Source organism: Babylonia areolata, chromosome 6 (assembly GCF_041734735.1).
Source record: "Babylonia areolata isolate BAREFJ2019XMU chromosome 6, ASM4173473v1, whole genome shotgun sequence".
Lineage (NCBI taxonomy): Eukaryota > Metazoa > Mollusca > Gastropoda > Neogastropoda > Buccinidae > Babylonia > Babylonia areolata.
This window is the reverse complement of record NC_134881.1, coordinates 54,311,523-54,331,522: the sequence shown is the minus strand read 5'-3', so window position 1 is coordinate 54,331,522 and position 20,000 is coordinate 54,311,523. Positions and strand designations below refer to the sequence as shown.

General features: G+C 43.8%; 2 protein-coding genes across 4 annotated transcripts in view; both read left to right on the top strand.

Moving 5' to 3' along the window:
• LOC143283162 (xaa-Pro aminopeptidase 1-like) overlaps nucleotides 1–8,674 on the top strand; it is a 65,214-nt gene extending 56,540 nt beyond the window's left edge. For both annotated transcript variants that reach the window (XM_076589317.1, XM_076589315.1), the window contains 3 exons: nucleotides 1,035–1,133; nucleotides 5,839–7,548; nucleotides 7,612–8,674. In XM_076589317.1, coding sequence (XP_076445432.1) covers nucleotides 1,035–1,133; nucleotides 5,839–6,066 — 327 coding nt within the window. In that variant the 3' untranslated portion in view covers nucleotides 6,067–7,548; nucleotides 7,612–8,674. The remainder of the gene's footprint in view (nucleotides 1–1,034; nucleotides 1,134–5,838; nucleotides 7,549–7,611) is intronic.
• Nucleotides 8,675–19,044: 10,370 nt separating this feature from the next.
• LOC143283161 (xaa-Pro aminopeptidase 1-like) overlaps nucleotides 19,045–20,000 on the top strand; it is a 74,767-nt gene continuing 73,811 nt past the window's right edge. For both annotated transcript variants that reach the window (XM_076589314.1, XM_076589313.1), the window contains exon 1: nucleotides 19,045–19,135. In XM_076589314.1, the coding sequence (XP_076445429.1) occupies nucleotides 19,087–19,135 (49 nt within the window). In that variant the 5' untranslated portion in view covers nucleotides 19,045–19,086. The remainder of the gene's footprint in view (nucleotides 19,136–20,000) is intronic.

Here is a 20,000-nt window from a genome sequence, read left to right as displayed (position 1 = left end):
CTGTGCTGTGCTGTGTTCAATGTCCATGCTGTGTTGTGCAGAGCTGTGTTCAATGTCCATGCTGTGCTGTGCTGTGCTGTGTTCAATGTCCATGCTGTGCTGTGCTGTGCTGTGTTCAATGTCCATGCTGTGTTGTGCAGAGCTGTGTTCAATGTCCATGCTGTGCTGTGCTGTGCTGTGTTCAATGTCCATGCTGTGCTGTGCTGTGCTGTGTTCAATGTCCATGCTGAGCTGTGTTCAATGTCCATGCTGTGTTGTGCAGAGCTGTGTTCAATGTCCATGCTGTGTTGTGCAGAGCTGTGTTCAATGTCCATGCTGTGTTGTGCAGAGCTGTGTTCAATGTCCATGCTGTGTTGTGCTGAGCTGTGTCCAATGTCCATGCTGTGCTGTGCTGTGCTGTGTGTCCATGCTGTGCTGTGCTGTGTGTCCATGTCCATGCTGTGCTGTGCTGTGTGTCCAATGTCCATGCTGTGCTGTGCTGCGTGTGTCCATGCTGTGCTGTGCTGTGCTGTGCTGTGCTGCATGTGTCCATGTCCATGCTGTGCTGTGCTGTGCTGTGCTGTGCTGCGTGTGTCCATGTTCAATGTCCATGCTGTGCTGTGCTGTGCTGTGCTGTGCTGTGCTGTGCTGTGCTGCGTGTGTCCATGCCCAATGTCCATGCTGTGCTGTGCTGTGCTGTGCTGTGCTGTGCTGTGCTGCGTGTGTCCATGCCCAATGTCCATGCTGTGCTGTGCTGTGCTGTGCTGCGTGTGTCCATGCCCAATGTCCATGCTGTGCTGTGCTGTGCTGTGCTGTGTTCAATGTCCATGCTGTGCTGTGCTGTGCTGTGTTCAATGTCCATGCTGTGCTGTGCTGTGCTGCGTGTGTCCATGCCCAATGTCCATGCTGTGCTGTGCTGTGCTGTGCTGCGTGTGTCCATGCCCAATGTCCATGCTGTGCTGTGCTGTGCTGTGCTGTGTTCAATGTCCATGCTGCGTGTGTCCATGCTGTGCTGTGCTGTGTCCAATGTCCATGCTGTGCTGTGCTGTGTGCAGCACCAGTTCGGAACGGCCCCCTACATGCACTTCCAGCCTGTGGCCCTGGTGCCCTTTGAACCCAAGCTGATTGACTTCACTCTGCTGTCCACCCACCAGGTAACACTGACTTCACTGTGCTGTCCACCCACCAGGTAACATTGACTGACTTCACTGTGCTGTCCACCCACCAGGTAACATTGACTGACTTCACTGTGCTGTCCACCCACCAGGTAACACTGACTTCACTGTGCTGTCCACCCACCAGGTAACATTGACTGACTTCACTGTGCTGTCCACCCACCAGGTAACACTGACTTCACTGTGCTGTCCACCCACCAGGTAACACTGACTTCACTCTGCTGTCCACCCACCAGGTAACACTGACTTCACTGTGCTGTCCACCCACCAGGTAACATTGACTTCACTCTGCTGTCCACCCACCAGGTAACATTGACTTCACTGTGCTGTCCACCCACCAGGTAACACTGACTTCACTGTGCTGTCCACCCACCAGGTAACACTGACTTCACTCTGCTGTCCACCCACCAGGTAACACTGACTTCACTGTGCTGTCCACCCACCAGGTAACACTGACTTCACTGTGCTGTCCACCCACCAGGTAACACTGACTTCACTGTGCTGTCCACGCACCAGGTAACACTGACTTCACTGTGCTGTCCACCCACCAGGTAACACTGACTTCACTGTGCTGTCCACCCACCAGGTAACACTGACTTCACTCTGCTGTCCACCCACCAGGTAACACTGACTTCACTGTGCTGTCCACCCACCAGGTAACACTGACTTCACTCTGCTGTCCACCCACCAGGTAACACTGACTTCACTGTGCTGTCCACCCACCAGGTAACACTGGCTTCACTGTGCTGTCCACCAACCAGGTAACACTGACTGACTTCACTGTGCTGTCCACCCACCAGGTAACACTGACTTCACTGTGCTGTCCACCCACCAGGTAACACTGACTTCACTGTGCTGTCCACCAACCAGGTAACACTGACTGACTTCACTGTGCTGTCCACCCACCAGGTAACACTGACTTCACTGTGCTGTCCACCCACCAGGTAACATTGACTGACTTCACTGTGCTGTCCACCCACCAGGTAACACTGACTTCACTGTGCTGTCCACCCACCAGGTAACACTGACTTCACTCTGCTGTCCACCCACCAGGTAACACTGACTTCACTCTGCTGTCCACCCACCAGGTAACACTGACTTCACTCTGCTGTCCACCCACCAGGTAACACTGACTTCACTGTGCTGTCCACCCACCAGGTAACACTGACTGACTTCACTGTGCTGTCCACCCACCAGGTAACACTGACTTCACTGTGCTGTCCACCCACCAGGTAACACTGACTTCACTGTGCTGTCCACCCACCAGGTAACACTGACTTCACTGTGCTGTCCACCCACCAGGTAACACTGACTTCACTCTGCTGTCCACCCACCAGGTAACACTGACTTCACTGTGCTGTCCACCCACCAGGTAACACTGACTTCACTCTGCTGTCCACCCACCAGGTAACACTGACTTCACTCTGCTGTCCACCCACCAGGTAACACTGACTGACTTCACTCTGCTGTCCACCCACCAGGTAACACTGACTTCACTGTGCTGTCCACCCACCAGGTAACACTGACTTCACTGTGCTGTCCACCCACCAGGTAACACTGACTTCACTCTGCTGTCCACCCACCAGGTAACACTGACTTCACTCTGCTGTCCACCCACCAGGTAACAGTGACTTCACTCTGCTGTCCACCCACCAGGTAACACTGACATAACTCTGCTGTCCACCCACCAGGTAACACTGACTTCACTCTGCTGTCCACCCACCAGGTAACACTGACTTCACTCTGCTGTCCACTCACCAGGTAACACTGACTTCACTCTGCTGTCCACCCACCAGGTAACACTGACGTCAATGTGCTGTCCACCCACCAGGTAACACTGACTTCACTGTGCTGTCCACCCACCAGGTAACACTGACTTCACTCTGCTGTCCACCCACCAGGTAACACTGACTTCACTGTGCTGTCCACCCACCAGGTAACACTGACTTCACTCTACTGTCCACCCACCAGGTAACACTGACTTCACTCTGCTGTCCACCCACCAGGTAACACTGACTTCACTCTGCTGTCCACCCACCAGGTAACACTGACTTCACTGTGCTGTCCACGCACCAGGTAACACTGACTTCACTCTACTGTCCACCCACCAGGTAACACTGACTTCACTGTGCTGTCCACCCACCAGGTAACACTGATTTCACTGTGCTGTCCACCCACCAGGTAACATTGACTGACTTTACTCTACTGTCCACCCACCAGGTAACACTGACTTCACTGTGCTGTCCACCCACCAGGTAACACTGACTTCACTCTGCTGTCCACCCACCAGGTAACACTGACTTCACTGTGCTGTCCACCCACCAGGTAACACTGACTTCACTGTGCTGTCCACCCACCAGGTAACACTGACTTCACTCTGCTGTCCACCCACCAGGTAACACTGACTTCACTCTGCTGTCCACCCACCAGGTAACACTGACTTCACTGTGCTGTCCACCCACCAGGTAACACTGACTTCACTGTGCTGTCCACCCACCAGGTAACACTGACTTCACTGTGCTGTCCACCCACCAGGTAACACTGACATAACTCTGCTGTCCACCCACCAGGTAACACTGACTTCACTCTACTGTCCACCCACCAGGTAACACTGACTTCACTCTGCTGTCCACCCACCAGGTAACACTGACTTCACTCTGCTGTCCACCCACCAGGTAACACTGACTTCACTCTGCTGTCCACCCACCAGGTAACACTGACTTCACTGTGCTGTCCACCCACCAGGTAACACTGACTTCACTGTGCTGTCCACCCACCAGGTAACACTGACTTCACTCTGCTGTCCACCCACCAGGTAACATTGACTGACTTCACTGTGCTGTCCACCCACCAGGTAACACTGACTTCACTGTGCTGTCCACCCACCAGGTAACACTGACATAACTCTGCTGTCCACCCACCAGGTAACACTGACTTCACTCTGCTGTCCACCCACCAGGTAACACTGACATAACTCTGCTGTCCACCCACCAGGTAACACTGACTTCACTGTGCTGTCCACCCACCAGGTAACACTGACATAACTCTGCTGTCCACCCACCAGGTAACACTGACTTCACTCTGCTGTCCACCTACCAGGTAACACTGACTTCACTGTGCTGTCCACCCACCAGGTAACACTGACTTCACTGTGCTGTCCACCCACCAGGTAACACTGGCTTCACTGTGCTGTCCACCCACCAGGTAACACTGATTTCACTGTGCTGTCCACCCACCAGGTAACACTGATTTCACTGTGCTGTCCACCCACCAGGTAACACTGACTTCACTGTGCTGTCCACCCACCAGGTAACACTGACTTCACTGTGCTGTCCACCCACCTGGTAACACTGACTTCACTCTGCTGTCCAAACACCAGGATACCTGTCTCTCTGTGACTCACTGTCCATCTGCCTGTCTGTCTGTCTGTCTCTCTCTCTTTCTCTCTCAATATATATATAGACATATGGATATATATAGATAGATGTGTGTGTGTGAACAAAATAGAATGAATAGAATAGAATAGATTTCATTGTCATGAAAGGTTTAGAAGACACAAGTGCAATGGTAAATGAATGACTGAATGAAAAATGCACAATTAATTAATCAATCAATTAATGCAATAAATTGCAACATCATTCATGAACAAATTTTCCTAATCTTTTTTTGTATATATTCATCATCTGTTAGCATTACCCGACTGGGAATATTTCCTGTGTTATTCGAATTTTGAATATCTTTTAAAAAGTGTTGCCTTAAGGTTTTATATTTAATACAATGATCAAGAAGATGGATTTCGTCATCAGGTATGTTACACTTGCTGCACAATCTGTCTTCTTGTGGAATATTCAAATATCTACCCTTCCCAATCTTTAGGTCATGCGCGGTCATTGTGTGTGTGTGTGTGTGTATGCATGTGTGTATAGTGTGTGTGTGTGTGTGTGTGTGTGTGTGTGTGTGTGTGGCTCCTGAAAGTCAACGGTGTTCTCAGACACAAGGGAGAACCTGGAGACTGACATGTATTCTGTGTTCACAAAGCGCGGGCCTTCCAACAGACGGGCCCCTCTTTAAGGGGAACAACCCACTAATCAAAGATCCGTAAGATGCATGTTGTTACCTCCCTTCACAGAGCGGCGTGGGGGGGGGAGAGAAAACGAGTGAGGCAAACAAGACCCCCCACCCCCCCAACACCCCACCCACACGGACCTAAAGAAAGAAAAAGTCATCGATCCAGACCGTCATTCCCTAAACCTGACCTTTCTGATCCGTTTTCTTTCACGGCTTTCTTTATTCTAATGGTTATTGGTTCAACAGCATTTTTCTGCCATCTCTCTCTCTCTCTCTTTCTCTCTCTCTCTCTCTCTCTCTCTCTCTTTCCCTCTCTCTCTGTCTTTCACACACACACACACACACGCACGCGCGCGCACACACACACACACACACACACACACACACACACACACACACACACCACAAGCCCAATTAAATTTCAATATCAGTTTCAGTAGCTCAAGGAGGCGCCACGGCGTTCGGACCGTGAAATCCATACACGCTACACCACATCTGCCAAGCAGATTAAGAAATCAGGTATTAGATAGATCCACAGTATCATCATCACCATCATCATCATCATCATCATCATCATCATCGTCATCAACAACAACATTTTCATCCATCTTTGCAGATCGAGTGGCTGAACCACTACAACGAGCTGACCCGGGATCACATTCTGCCTCTGCTGACCTCTGACCTGGCCAAGGATTGGCTGCGGGAGAGGACCCGACCTTACGTCACACCCACCCCGCCCTGCCGCCCCCCCTCCTCTTCCTCCTCCTCCCGCCTCCACACCCACACCTCCACCTTCCCCCCTCTGCTCCTGGCGGCTCTGGCCTTGACCTTGCTGTCTGGGTGAACTCTGTTGTTGTTTATTTGACCCCTGGGTGAAGCATATACACACGCATGTACATTGCTGCAGTGATCGTTTTAAGGTTATGTCATAAAGTGTTGATTGGTTGATTAAGCTGGTTGTTTCCACTCTGTCTCAGCTCGCTGAGATTATCCGGCTGTTGTGTTTAACGGAAAATTATGTGTATCGGTCTGTCTGCCTGTCTGTCTATCTGTTTGTCTATCTGTCTGTCTGTCTATCTATCTTCCTGTCTGTCTTTCTTTCTGTCTATCTGTTTGTACACCTTTGTGTCTGTCTATTCATCTTCCTGTCTGTCCTTCTGTCTGTCTGTCTGTCTATCTGATTGTATATCTTTCTGTCTATCTATCTGTCTTTCCCACCACCGCCCCTTGTATATCCCCGTACTGTTGTCCTTGACCTCTTGTCACATGCCAGAAAGTGAACACATGTTGATACACTGTGTTCGTCTGTCGTCCTTGACCTCTTGTCACACGTCACAAAGTGAACACATGATGATACACTGTGTCCCTTGGTTGTCCTTGACCTCTGGTCACACGTCACAAAGTGAACACATGATGATACACTGTGTCCCTTGGTTGTCCTTGACCTCTTGTCACACGTCACAAAGTGAACACATGATGATACACTGTGTCCCTTGGTTGTCCTTGACCTCTTGTCACACGTCACAAAGTGAACACATGATGATACACTGTGTCCCTTGGTCGTCCTTGACCTCTGGTCACACGTCACAAAGTGAACACATGATGGTACACTGTGTTCCTCTGTCGTCCTTGACCTCTTGTCACACGTCACAAAGTGAACACGTGATGACACACTGAGTCCCTTGGTCGTCCTTGACCTCTGGTCACACGTCACAAAGTGAACACATGATGATACACTGTGTCCCTTGGTTGTCCTTGACCTCTGGTGAAACTGACGTCACAAAGTGAACACATGATGACACACTGAGTCCCTTGGTTGTCCTTGACCTCTGGTCACACATCACAAAGTGAACACGTGATGACACACTGAGTCCCTTGGTTGTCCTTGACCTCTGGTCACACGTCACAAAGTGAACACGTGATGACACACTGTGCCCCTCTGTCGTCCTTGACCTCTTGTCACACGTCACAAAGTGAACACATGATGATACACTGTGTTCCTTGGTTGTCCTTGACCTCTTGTCACACGTCACAAAGTGAACACATGATGATACACTGTGTCCCTCTGTCGTCCTTGACCTCTGGTCACACGTCACGAACTAAATGCATGATGGCACACTATTTTTTCGCTTTTTGTTTTTGTTTTTTGGTCGTCCTTGGCATACGTCACAAAGTGAACATAATTATTATCACGATACACTATGTAAATCCACCATTTAACCCTCCTGATTGCTAATGCCATATTTCACAATCGTTGGTGCAGTTATTTAATGTTGGTTTGTGTGTGTGTGTGTGTGTGTGTTTGTTTGTAAATGTTTTATTTCACGTTCTTATGGGAAGATTTGTGCTTCATGAGTCTGGTGTATGTAAAGAAATTTGAATGTTTAAGATGATTATGTCTACAGTGCAAAGCAGCGGTGTCTTCAGTGAGACGTCAAACATGTAAATGCTTCTGTTCTTTTTGTTGTTATTCTTGTTGTCCTTGTTCTTGTTCTTGTTGTTGTTGTTGTTCTTGTTCTCATCATCATTTTAAGCGCGGATTCCACGCACTTTATAATATGGTAGTAAAATGTACCTCTTGTTATATTTGTATTGTATTCTATTTTATTGTACTAAGTGATTTGAAATGATCGTATACGTCTTTTTATGTACTGTTATTTGATGTGATAAACAGTGCCTAACAAAGTGTAAACCAGAGCAATAGATGATACTGTATGAATCCTGTGAATATTGGTTTTCAATCCAATAGATGAGTCTCTGCGTTTCTCTATTTTTCTCCCCCTTTCTCTCTGTCTCTGTCTCTCTCTCTCTCTCTCTCTCTCTCTCTCTCTCTCTCTGTCTGTCTCTTTCTCTGTCTGTCTGTCTGTCACTCTCTCTCTCACTCTTTCTGTCTGTCTGTCTGTCTCTGTCTCTCTCTCTCTCTCTCTCTGTCTCTCTCTCTCTCTCTCTGTCTGTCTCTTTCTCTGTCTGTCTGTCTGTCACTCTCTCTCTCACTCTTTCTGTCTGTCTGTCTGTCTCTGTCTCTCTGTCTCTCTCTCTCTGTCTCTCTCTGTCTCTCTCTCTCTCTGTCTGTCTCTTTCTCTGTCTGTCTGTCTGTCACTCTCTCTCTCACTCTTTCTGTCTGTCTGTCTGTCTGTCTCTGTCTCTCTCTCTCTCTTTCTCTGTCTGTCTGTCACTCTCTCTCACTCTCTCTCTCTCTCTGTGTCTCTGCCTCTGTCTGTCTGTCACTCTCTCTCTCACTCTCTCTGTCTGTCTGTCTGTCTCTGTCTGTATGCCTCTCTCTCTCTCTCTCTCTCTCTCTCCAAGCGTACCTCACATTTACATGTATGCGTGTGTTCTTTGTTAACCAGTAAGAGTGTATCGTGTATGTATGATGATTCCTCAAATTGGTGGAGAACGTTGCCTTAACAATCTGTGAGTACCTTGACGTCACAAAAATAAAACTACAGCTGAATGCTGATCATAAGAAAGTGTACTTCTGTGACATCGCTTTTACTTTGTTTCAATCATCGGCCGTCTGTGTATCTTTCATCTTTTATCATCAGGATCTGAACAGCGCCTTGGGTTTACGCGAAGGTCCGACTTCGGCTCGGGTTTTTTGTTGGGTTTTTTTTCGGGGTTTTTTTTTCGTTGTTTTTTTTTTTCTCTCCAAGCAGATTTGATTAGCGTATATGGATCAGTTCGCACGCTTTGACACCTGCTTTAAACTGAAACTGAAACAAAAATATTTGCCTCTCCCTAAACCAAAGCCCGTCTCTGTGTGAAAAGAGCAATGTGCTTTATTTCTCTTTCAAGAACAGCAAAGTGCTTTATTTCTCTTTCAAGAACAGCAAAGTGCTTTATTTCTCTTTCAAGAACAGCAAAGTGCTTCATTTCTCTTTCAAGAACAGCAAAGTGCTTTATTTCTCTTTCAAGAACAGCAAAATGCTTTATTTCTCTAGAACAGCAAAGTGCTTTATTTCTCTTTCAAGAACAGCAAAATGCTTTATTTCTCTAGAACAGCAAAGTGCTTTATTTCTCTAGAACAGCAAAGTGCTTTATTTCTCTTTCAAGAACAGCAAAGTGCTTTATTTCTCTAGAACAGCAAAGTGCTTCATTTCTCTAGAACAGCAAAGTGCTTCATTTCTCTAGAACAGCAAAGTGCTTCATTTCTCCAGAACAGCAAAATGCTTTATTTCTCTTTCAAGAACAGCAAAGTGCTTTATTTCTCTAGAAGAGCAAAGTGCTTTATTTCTCTAGAACAGCAAAGTGCTTTATTTCTCTTTCAAGAACAGCAAAGTGCTTTATTTCTCTTTCAAGAACAGCAAAGTGCTTTATTTCTCTAGAACAGCAAAGTGCTTCATTTCTCTTTCAAGAACAGCAAAGTGCTTTATTTCTCTAGAACAGCAAAGTGCTTCATTTCTCTTTCAAGAACAGCAAAGTGCTTTATTTCTCTAGAAGAGCAAAGTGCTTTATTTCTCTCTCTAGAACAGCAAAGTGCTTCATTTCTCCATAACAGCAAAGTGCTTCATTTCTCCATAACAGCAAAGTGCTTCATTTCTCTAGAACAGCAAAGTGCTTCATTTCTCTAGAACAGCAAAGTGCTTTATTTCTCCATAACAGCAAAGTGCTTTATTTCTCCATAACAGCAAAGTGCTTCATTTCTCCATAACAGCAAAGTGCTTTATTTCTCCATAACAGCAAAGTGCTTCATTTCTCCATAACAGCAAAGTGCTTTATTTCTCCATAACAGCAAAGTGCTTCATTTCTCCATAACAGCAAAGTGCTTCATTTCTCTTTCAAGAACAGCAAAGTGCTTTATTTCTCTTTCAAGAACAGCAAAGTGCTTCATTTCTCTAGAACAGCAAAGTGCTTTATTTCTCTAGAACAGCAAAATGCTTTATTTCTCTAGAACAGCAAAGTGCTTCATTTCTCTAGAACAGCAAAATGCTTTATTTCTCTAGAACAGCAAAGTGCTTTATTTCTCTAGAACAGCAAAATGCTTTATTTCTCTAGAACAGCAAAGTGCTTCATTTCTCTAGAACAGCAAAGTGCTTTATTTCTCTAGAACAGCAAAATGCTTTATTTCTCTAGAACAGCAAAGTGCTTCATTTCTCTTTCAAGAACAGCAAAGTGCTTCATTTCTCTAGAACAGCAAAGTGCTTTATTTCTCTAGAACAGCAAAATGCTTTATTTCTCTAGAACAGCAAAATGCTTTATTTCTCTAGAACAGCAAAGTGCTTCATTTCTCTTTCAAGAACAGCAAAGTGCTTCATTTCTCCATAACAGCAAAGTGCTTCATTTCTCTTTCAAGAACAGCAAAGTGCTTCATTTCTCTTTCTAGAACAGCAAAGTGCTTCATTTCTCTAGAACAGCAAAGTGCTTCATTTCTCTAGAACAGCAAAGTGCTTTATTTCTCTAGAACAGCAAAATGCTTTATTTCTCTAGAACAGCAAAGTGCTTCATTTCTCTTTCAAGAACAGCAAAGTGCTTCATTTCTCTAGAACAGCAAAATGCTTTATTTCTCTAGAACAGCAAAGTGCTTTATTTCTCTAGAACAGCAAAGTGCTTCATTTCTCTAGAACAGCAAAGTGCTTTATTTCTCTAGAACAGCAAAATGCTTTATTTCTCTAGAACAGCAAAGTGCTTCATTTCTCTAGAACAGCAAAATGCTTCATTTCTCTAGAACAGCAAAGTGCTTCATTTCTCCATAACAGCAAAGTGCTTCATTTCTCCATAACAGCAAAGTGCTTCATTTCTCTAGAACAGCAAAGTGCTTTATTTCTCCATAACAGCAAAGTGCTTTATTTCTCCATAACAGCAAAGTGCTTCATTTCTCCATAACAGCAAAGTGCTTTATTTCTCCATAACAGCAAAGTGCTTCATTTCTCCATAACAGCAAAGTGCTTCATTTCTCTTTCAAGAACAGCAAAGTGCTTTATTTCTCTTTCAAGAACAGCAAAGTGCTTCATTTCTCTAGAAAAGCAAAGTGCTTTATTTCTCTAGAACAGCAAAATGCTTTATTTCTCTAGAACAGCAAAGTGCTTCATTTCTCTAGAACAGCAAAATGCTTTATTTCTCTAGAACAGCAAAGTGCTTTATTTCTCTAGAACAGCAAAATGCTTTATTTCTCTAGAACAGCAAAGTGCTTCATTTCTCTAGAACAGCAAAGTGCTTTATTTCTCTAGAACAGCAAAGTGCTTCATTTCTCTAGAACAGCAAAGTGCTTTATTTCTCTAGAACAGCAAAATGCTTTATTTCTCTAGAACAGCAAAGTGCTTCATTTCTCTTTCAAGAACAGCAAAGTGCTTCATTTCTCTAGAACAGCAAAGTGCTTTATTTCTCTAGAACAGCAAAATGCTTTATTTCTCTAGAACAGCAAAATGCTTTATTTCTCTAGAACAGCAAAGTGCTTCATTTCTCTTTCAAGAACAGCAAAGTGCTTCATTTCTCCATAACAGCAAAGTGCTTCATTTCTCTTTCAAGAACAGCAAAGTGCTTCATTTCTCTTTCTAGAACAGCAAAGTGCTTCATTTCTCTAGAACAGCAAAGTGCTTCATTTCTCTAGAACAGCAAAGTGCTTTATTTCTCTAGAACAGCAAAATGCTTTATTTCTCTAGAACAGCAAAGTGCTTTATTTCTCTAGAACAGCAAAGTGCTTCATTTCTCTAGAACAGCAAAATGCTTTATTTCTCTAGAACAGCAAAGTGCTTTATTTCTCTAGAACAGCAAAGTGCTTCATTTCTCTAGAACAGCAAAGTGCTTTATTTCTCTTTCAAGAACAGCAAAGTGCTTTATTTCTCAAGAACAGCAAAGTGCTTCATTTCTCTAGAACAGCAAAATGCTTCATTTCTCTAGAACAGCAAAGTGCTTCATTTCTCTAGAACAGCAAAATGCTTTATTTCTCTTTCAAGAACAGCAAAGTGCTTCATTTCTCTTTCAGGAACAGCAAAGTGCTTCGTTTCTCTTTCAAGAACAGCAAAGTGCTTTATTTCTCTTTCAAGAACAGCAAAGTGCTTCATTTCTCTAGAACAGCAAAGTGCTTCATTTCTCTTCCAAGAACAGCAAAGTGCTTCATTTCTCTAGAACAGCAAAGTGCTTCATTTCTCTAGAACAGCAAAGTGCTTTATTTCTCTTTCAAGAACAGCAAAGTGCTTCATTTCTCTAGAACAGCAAAGTGCTTCATTTCTCTTTCAAGAACAGCAAAGTGCTTCATTTCTCTAGAACAGCAAAGTGCTTTATTTCTCTTTCAAGAACAGCAAAGTTCTTTATTTCTCTTTCAAGAACAGCAAAGTGCTTTATTTCTCTTTCAAGAACAGCAAAGTGCTTTATTTCTCTAGAACAGCAAAGTCCTTTATTTCTCTTTCAAGAACAGCAAAGTGCTTTATTTCTCTAGAACAGCAAAGTGCTTTATTTCTCTAGAACAGCAAAGTATTTTATTTCTCTTTCAAGAACAGCAAAGTGCTTTATTTCTCTAGAACAGCAAAGTATTTTATTTCTCTTTCAAGAACAGCAAAGTGCTTTATTTCTCTAGAACAGCAAAGTGCTTTATTTCTCTAGAAGAGCAAAGTGCTTTATTTCTCTAGAACAGCAAAGTGCTTTATGTCTCTTTCAAGAACAGCAAAGTGCTTTATTTCTCTAGAACAGCAAAGTGCTTTATTTCTCTTTCAAGAATAGCAAAGTGCTTTATTTCTCTAGAACAGCAAAGTGCTTTATTTCTCTAGAAGAGCAAAGTGCTTTATTTCTCTTTCAAGAACAGCAAAGTGCTTCATTTCTCTTTCAAGAACAGCAAAGTGCTTTATTTCTCTAGGACAGCAAAGTGCTTCATTTCTCTTTCAAGAACAGCAAAGTGCTTTATTTCTCTAGAACAGCAAAGTGCTTTATTTCTCTAGAACAGCAAAATGCTTCATTTCTCTTTCAAGAACAGCAAAGTGCTTTATTTCTCTTTCAAGAACAGCAAAGTGCTTCATTTCTCTTTCAAGAACAGCAAAGTGCTTTATTTCTCTTTCAAGAACAGCAAAGTGCTTCATTTCTCTTTCAAGAACAGCAAAGTGCTTTATTTCTCTAGAAGAGGAAAGTGCTTCATTTCTCTTTCAAGAACAGCAAAGTGCTTTATTTCTCTTTCAAGAACAGCAAAGTGCTTCATTTCTCTTTCAAGAACAGCAAAGTGCTTCATTTCTCTTTCAAGAACAGCAAAGTGCTTTATTTCTCTTTCAAGAACAGCAAAGTGCTTCATTTCTCTTTCAAGAACAGCAAAGTGCTTTATTTCTCTAGAACAGCAAAGTGCTTCATTTCTCTAGAACAGCAAAGTGCTTCATTTCTCTAGAACAGCAAAGTGCTTTATTTCTCTTTCAAGAACAGCAAAGTGCTTCATTTCTCTTTCAGGAACAGCAAAGTGCTTCGTTTCTCTTTCAAGAACAGCAAAGTGCTTTATTTCTCTTTCAAGAACAGCAAAGTGCTTCATTTCTCTAGAACAGCAAAGTGCTTCATTTCTCTTCCAAGAACAGCAAAGTGCTTCATTTCTCTAGAACAGCAAAGTGCTTCATTTCTCTAGAACAGCAAAGTGCTTTATTTCTCTTTCAAGAACAGCAAAGTGCTTCATTTCTCTAGAACAGCAAAGTGCTTCATTTCTCTTTCAAGAACAGCAAAGTGCTTCATTTCTCTAGAACAGCAAAGTGCTTTATTTCTCTTTCAAGAACAGCAAAGTTCTTTATTTCTCTTTCAAGAACAGCAAAGTGCTTTATTTCTCTTTCAAGAACAGCAAAGTGCTTTATTTCTCTAGAACAGCAAAGTCCTTTATTTCTCTTTCAAGAACAGCAAAGTGCTTTATTTCTCTAGAACAGCAAAGTGCTTTATTTCTCTAGAACAGCAAAGTATTTTATTTCTCTTTCAAGAACAGCAAAGTGCTTTATTTCTCTAGAACAGCAAAGTATTTTATTTCTCTTTCAAGAACAGCAAAGTGCTTTATTTCTCTAGAACAGCAAAGTGCTTTATTTCTCTAGAAGAGCAAAGTGCTTTATTTCTCTAGAACAGCAAAGTGCTTTATGTCTCTTTCAAGAACAGCAAAGTGCTTTATTTCTCTAGAACAGCAAAGTGCTTTATTTCTCTTTCAAGAATAGCAAAGTGCTTTATTTCTCTAGAACAGCAAAGTGCTTTATTTCTCTAGAAGAGCAAAGTGCTTTATTTCTCTTTCAAGAACAGCAAAGTGCTTCATTTCTCTTTCAAGAACAGCAAAGTGCTTTATTTCTCTAGGACAGCAAAGTGCTTCATTTCTCTTTCAAGAACAGCAAAGTGCTTTATTTCTCTAGAACAGCAAAGTGCTTTATTTCTCTAGAACAGCAAAATGCTTCATTTCTCTTTCAAGAACAGCAAAGTGCTTTATTTCTCTTTCAAGAACAGCAAAGTGCTTCATTTCTCTTTCAAGAACAGCAAAGTGCTTTATTTCTCTTTCAAGAACAGCAAAGTGCTTCATTTCTCTTTCAAGAACAGCAAAGTGCTTTATTTCTCTAGAAGAGAAAAGTGCTTCATTTCTCTTTCAAGAACAGCAAAGTGCTTTATTTCTCTTTCAAGAACAGCAAAGTGCTTCATTTCTCTTTCAAGAACAGCAAAGTGCTTCATTTCTCTTTCAAGAACAGCAAAGTGCTTTATTTCTCTTTCAAGAACAGCAAAGTGCTTCATTTCTCTTTCAAGAACAGCAAAGTGCTTTATTTCTCTAGAAGAGCAAAGTGCTTCATTTCTCTTTCAAGAACAGCAAAGTGCTTTATTTCTCTTTCAAGAACAGCAAAGTGCTTTATTTCTCTAGAACAGCAAAGTGCTTTATTTCTCTAGAACAGCAAAGTGCTTCATTTCTCTTTCAAGAACAGCAAAGTGCTTTATTTCTCTTTCAAGAACAGCAAAGTGCTTTATTTCTCTAGAACAGCAAAGTGCTTCATTTCTCTTTCAAGAACAGCAAAGTGCTTCATTTCTCTTTCAAGAACAGCAAAGTGCTTCATTTCTCTTTCAAGAACAGCAAAGTGCTTCATTTCTCTAGAACAGCAAAGTGCTTTATTTCTCTTTCAAGAACAGCAAAGTGCTTTATTTCTCAAGAACAGCAAAGTGCTTCATTTCTCTAGAACAGCAAAGTGCTTTATTTCTCTTTCAAGAACAGCAAAGTGCTTCATTTCTCCATAACAGCAAAGTGCTTCATTTCTCTAGAAGAGCAAAGTGCTTTATTTCTCTTTCAAGAACAGCAAAGTGCTTTATTTCTCTTTCAAGAACAGCAAAGTGCTTTATTTCTCTAGAAGAGCAAAGTGCTTCATTTCTCCATAACAGCAAAGTGCTTTATTTCTCTAGAACAGCAAAGTGCTTTATTTCTCTTTCAAGAACAGCAAAGTGCTTTATTTCTCTAGAAGAGCAAAGTGCTTCATTTCTCCATAACAGCAAAGTGCTTTATTTCTCTAGAACAGCAAAGTATTTTATTTCTCTTTAAGGAACAACAGTTATTGCTCTTGTTCTTCTTGCTCTTTATCTCCTGCGTTCGCGGCCTCCATTTCCCACGTGCCCGTCATGCAGGCAACCATACTCCGTTTTCCGAGTGTAAATCAGTGCTGGGCACGTTGTTGTTTCCATAACCCACGGAACGCTGACCAGAGTTACGAAGATCTTTAAGGTGCATATCTTGATCTTCTCCATGCGTATCCACACGAAGGGGTTCAGGCATAAAGCCTGACAGGTATGCAAACATCTGCTGACTTGGGGAGAAAAACAACAACACATATCCACACTGTAAGCCTCTAAGGTGCCGCGACGAGTATCTTAGATTCGAATCCAGCAAGTCCCCGACAACCACCACCATCCCCTGTCCACACTGCGTCAGAACCTTCCCGGGGCGCGGATTGGCCTGACCAGTCATCTGCGCACCCACAGAGCCCAACCCACCCACCTCCAGGATGACTAGATGGTCCTCGTCGATCCCGACGGACGAACCACAGATTCGAACCCAGGTCCCTCGGATAGAAGACGGAGTCCAAAGCACGCTGTTTTAGAGAAGAAGAAGGAGAATAAAAGAAGAGGTGCAGAGATGTGAGGACGATTGTCTGAGCGACCAGACAGCTTGGAATGTGTGTGTTGTCTCTCTCTCTCTCACACAGACATGGCACAGCGCGTGTTGGCTTCAGCGTCTGTCACTGGCATTGTCGGCATGTCTCAAAAACAAAACAGCACGCAGCACCTTCACACTGTGCACGCGTGCCAGCGCGCGCGCACACACACACATATACATACACACAAATACACGCGCGTACGCACCCCTCCAACACACACACACACACACACACACACACACACACACACACACACAATTTCCATTTTCCCTAGCGTTGTCTCTCCCTATTCACCCTCCACACATACACAGACTTTTACCCACTCCCACTCCGACAACCCCTACCCCCACGGTGTTTTTTTTGGTTTTGTTTTGGTTTTTTTTCTTTTTTTTTGTTGTTGTTGTTGTTGTTGTTTTCCCTCGTCTAATCACACTTCAAGTGGAAAGACGTTAAACTGAAAACAACACACACATACACACACACACACGCACACACACACACACACTTACGCACCCCTCCAACACACACACACACACACACACACGTACGCACCCCTCCAACACACACACACACACACACACACACAACACCTGTCCTATCTTCTACTCTCAATGCGTGCGTGTGTGTTGACAGGGATGCCTACGTGCGTGTGTGCGCGTGTGTGCGTGTGTGTGTGTGTGTGTGTAAAACTACCTTCTTCAGAAAGAAATGCAATTTTGGCCCACACACATCAATTATAGACAACGCCTAGGTGGAGTGATGGCCTAGAGGTAACGCGTCCGCCTAGGAAGCGAGAGAATCTGAGCGCGCTGGTTCGAATCACGGCTCAGCCGCCGATATTTTCTTCCCCCTCCACTAGACCTTGAGTGGTGGTCTGGACGCTAGTCATTCGGATGAGACGATAAACCGAGGTCCCGTGTGCAGCATGCACTTAGCGCACGTAAAAGAACCCACGGCAACAAAAGGGTTGTTCCTGGCAAAATTCTGTAGAAAACTCCACTTCGATAGGAAAAAAAAAAAACTGCACGCAGGAAAAAATGCAAAAAAATTGGATGGTGCTGCAGTATAGCGACGCGCTCTCCCTGGGGAGAGCAGCCCGAATTTCACACAGAGAAATCTGTTGTGATAAAAAGAAATACATATATATATACACACACATATATATAGACATATAAGCCTTCTACTGTTAGTTATTAAAACAGCCAGTTAAGCCGTTAATATAACATGCCACCCCCACCCACCCCCATACCCTCTTCGTCCGTCTACTGTTTTGGAAGAAACAACAACTGTGAATCAATATCAAGCTTGAGAATAAACGATACTTTTGTCAGTAAAACAGTCAGTTAAGCCGTTGATATATAACATGCCACCCACACCCCCGTTTGTCTGTCTACTGTTGTAGAAAACAACAACAACAACGACAAAAAAGAACAACCGTGAATTAATATCACGCCTGAAAATAAACGATCCTTAAAATGTACAAACACATAAACGCTGCCCACTGCAAACGATCCATAAAATGTACAATCACATAAACGCTGCACACTGCATGGACATTTTCAGGGACCTGACAAACCTGTGAAGGCACATGACAATGTGTGTGGTGTGTGTGTGTGTGTGTGTGAAGGAGTATGTGTCTGTATGTTTGCCGAAAAAGAATGAATGCGTACGTGTCCAAATCAGCTTGTGGTGAATATGGCCAATAAACAAATGAGCAGGAGAAAACATTTCAAACGAGATAGTTGGGTTAAAGTTTATGGCTAACTTCAGGCCCTATAGTCTTTTACCGCCACCAGGGTAGCGAATTCATTTCCACTGTGTCTGGGGCTCGGCATAGGAAGGCAGCGAATTCTTTTCCACTGTGTCTGGGGCTCGGCATAGGAAGGCAGCGAATTCGTTTCCACTGTGTCTGGGGCTCGGCACAGGAAGGCGGGGACCAATCCTCTCCTTCTGCCGTAATAACCTTCCCCGACCTCTCAGGTAATCCATTTAATGATGATGATGAAATGCATATTTACGTCAGTACAGCTGATGATGGATACTTATACAGCGCCTAACCTCGGTCAGAAATCAATCAAGCTCTAAGCGCTTTACAAACACGGGGTCATTTGCACAACTGGCTGTCTGTTTGGGTAGAGCCGACTGACGGCTGCCATTGGGCGCTCATCATTCGTTTCCGGTGTCTTGCAATCGGGTTTCAGTCACGCACACGTGCACACTCGGACAGACATGTAAAGTTTTACGTGTATGGCCGTTTTGTTTATTTACCCCGCCATATAGGCAGCCACACTCCGTTTTCGGGGGTGTACATGCTGGATATGTTCTTGTTTCCATAACCCACCGAACGCTGACATGGATTACAGGATCTTTAACGTGCGTATTTTATCTTCTGCGTGCGTATACACACGAAGAGGGTTCAGGTACTTGCAGGTCTGCACATATGTTGACCTGGGAGATCGGAAAAATCTCCACCTTTTACCCACCAGGCGCCGTTACCGAGATTCGAACCCGGGACCCTCATATTGAAAGTCCAACACTTTAACCACTCGGCTATTACATTTACACCTGAGTGCAGTCAGAAAACTCGGAGTAAAGAGCCAACGACACAACAGCGTGCCGTAATGGGGGGTTTGAACCCAGGTCAGTGGTGAACGTTGGATCACAAGTCCTACCCCCGAACGATTCGCCGGCCACGGGGCCTCCTGGGGGAGTACAGAAACAGAAAGAAACGGGGAAGTCAGGTATAAAAAGGGGCAGTAACTCTGAGCTGTCAGCTACGGTGTGTGTGGAACGGGAGGAGCGAGATGGATGCGTGCAAGTTTTACCTGCTGTGGAGTTGTCTGCTGGCGTCAGGTGAGTTGTGTGTGTGTGAGAGAGAGAGAGAATAAAAAAGCAAAGACATAAACTGCACTCATGTTTGCGTAAGTCTGGGGTTTTTTATTGTATGTGTCCTGATATTCGATGCATCGTTCAGCAACGTGTAGTACTGTTTGTGTCTGCTGCATGATGCGTTATGTCACCTTCACTCCCCCTCCTATGACACAGGCACGTGTCCTGGTGCCGTGAACATACCTGTGGTCTGGACTGCATGAGGTGTGCAAACTGACTTGTTATGACAAGGGTTGAAAGCAGCGACAAAAACTCCGCCAGTGGCACCCGGGGTGAAAAAATCAGTGAACTCAGTGTTCCATACAACAAACAAAAGCTGTTCGCAGCGCGCTATTTCCACCACGCCTCACTGAAATATATGCATTTTCCTGCAAAGATTATCACGTTTTACCTAGTCAACGGTATTTTTTTATAAATCAGGTTATTATGATGCACCCTATCTTAATCAAGTTTATGAATGATCTTGTTATATAAAAAGTTATTGCTTTTTATGACCATGTTTAATGTTACGTGTACTCGAGTCAAAAGACAAATTTCTCTGGGTTTAAAGAAAAAAAAGTTGTCTTATCTCACGAAACCTCTTATATCACCCTATCGCATTTTATCTTATGCTGTCTCGGTTGTAGGAAGGTGGTAACGGAATTCATGTCTGCCTTGCTTCACTGAGGGATGTAAAATACATGGTGTAGGTAAAGATCACAGTGTCTACGTCAACTTTCACTATAATTTAATTGTGGTGGTGGTTCTTTTTGCGATGGACTACAGACACGCCGTGACAATGTGTGTGTGTGTGTGTGTGTGTGTGTGTGTGTGTGTGTGTGTGTGCGCG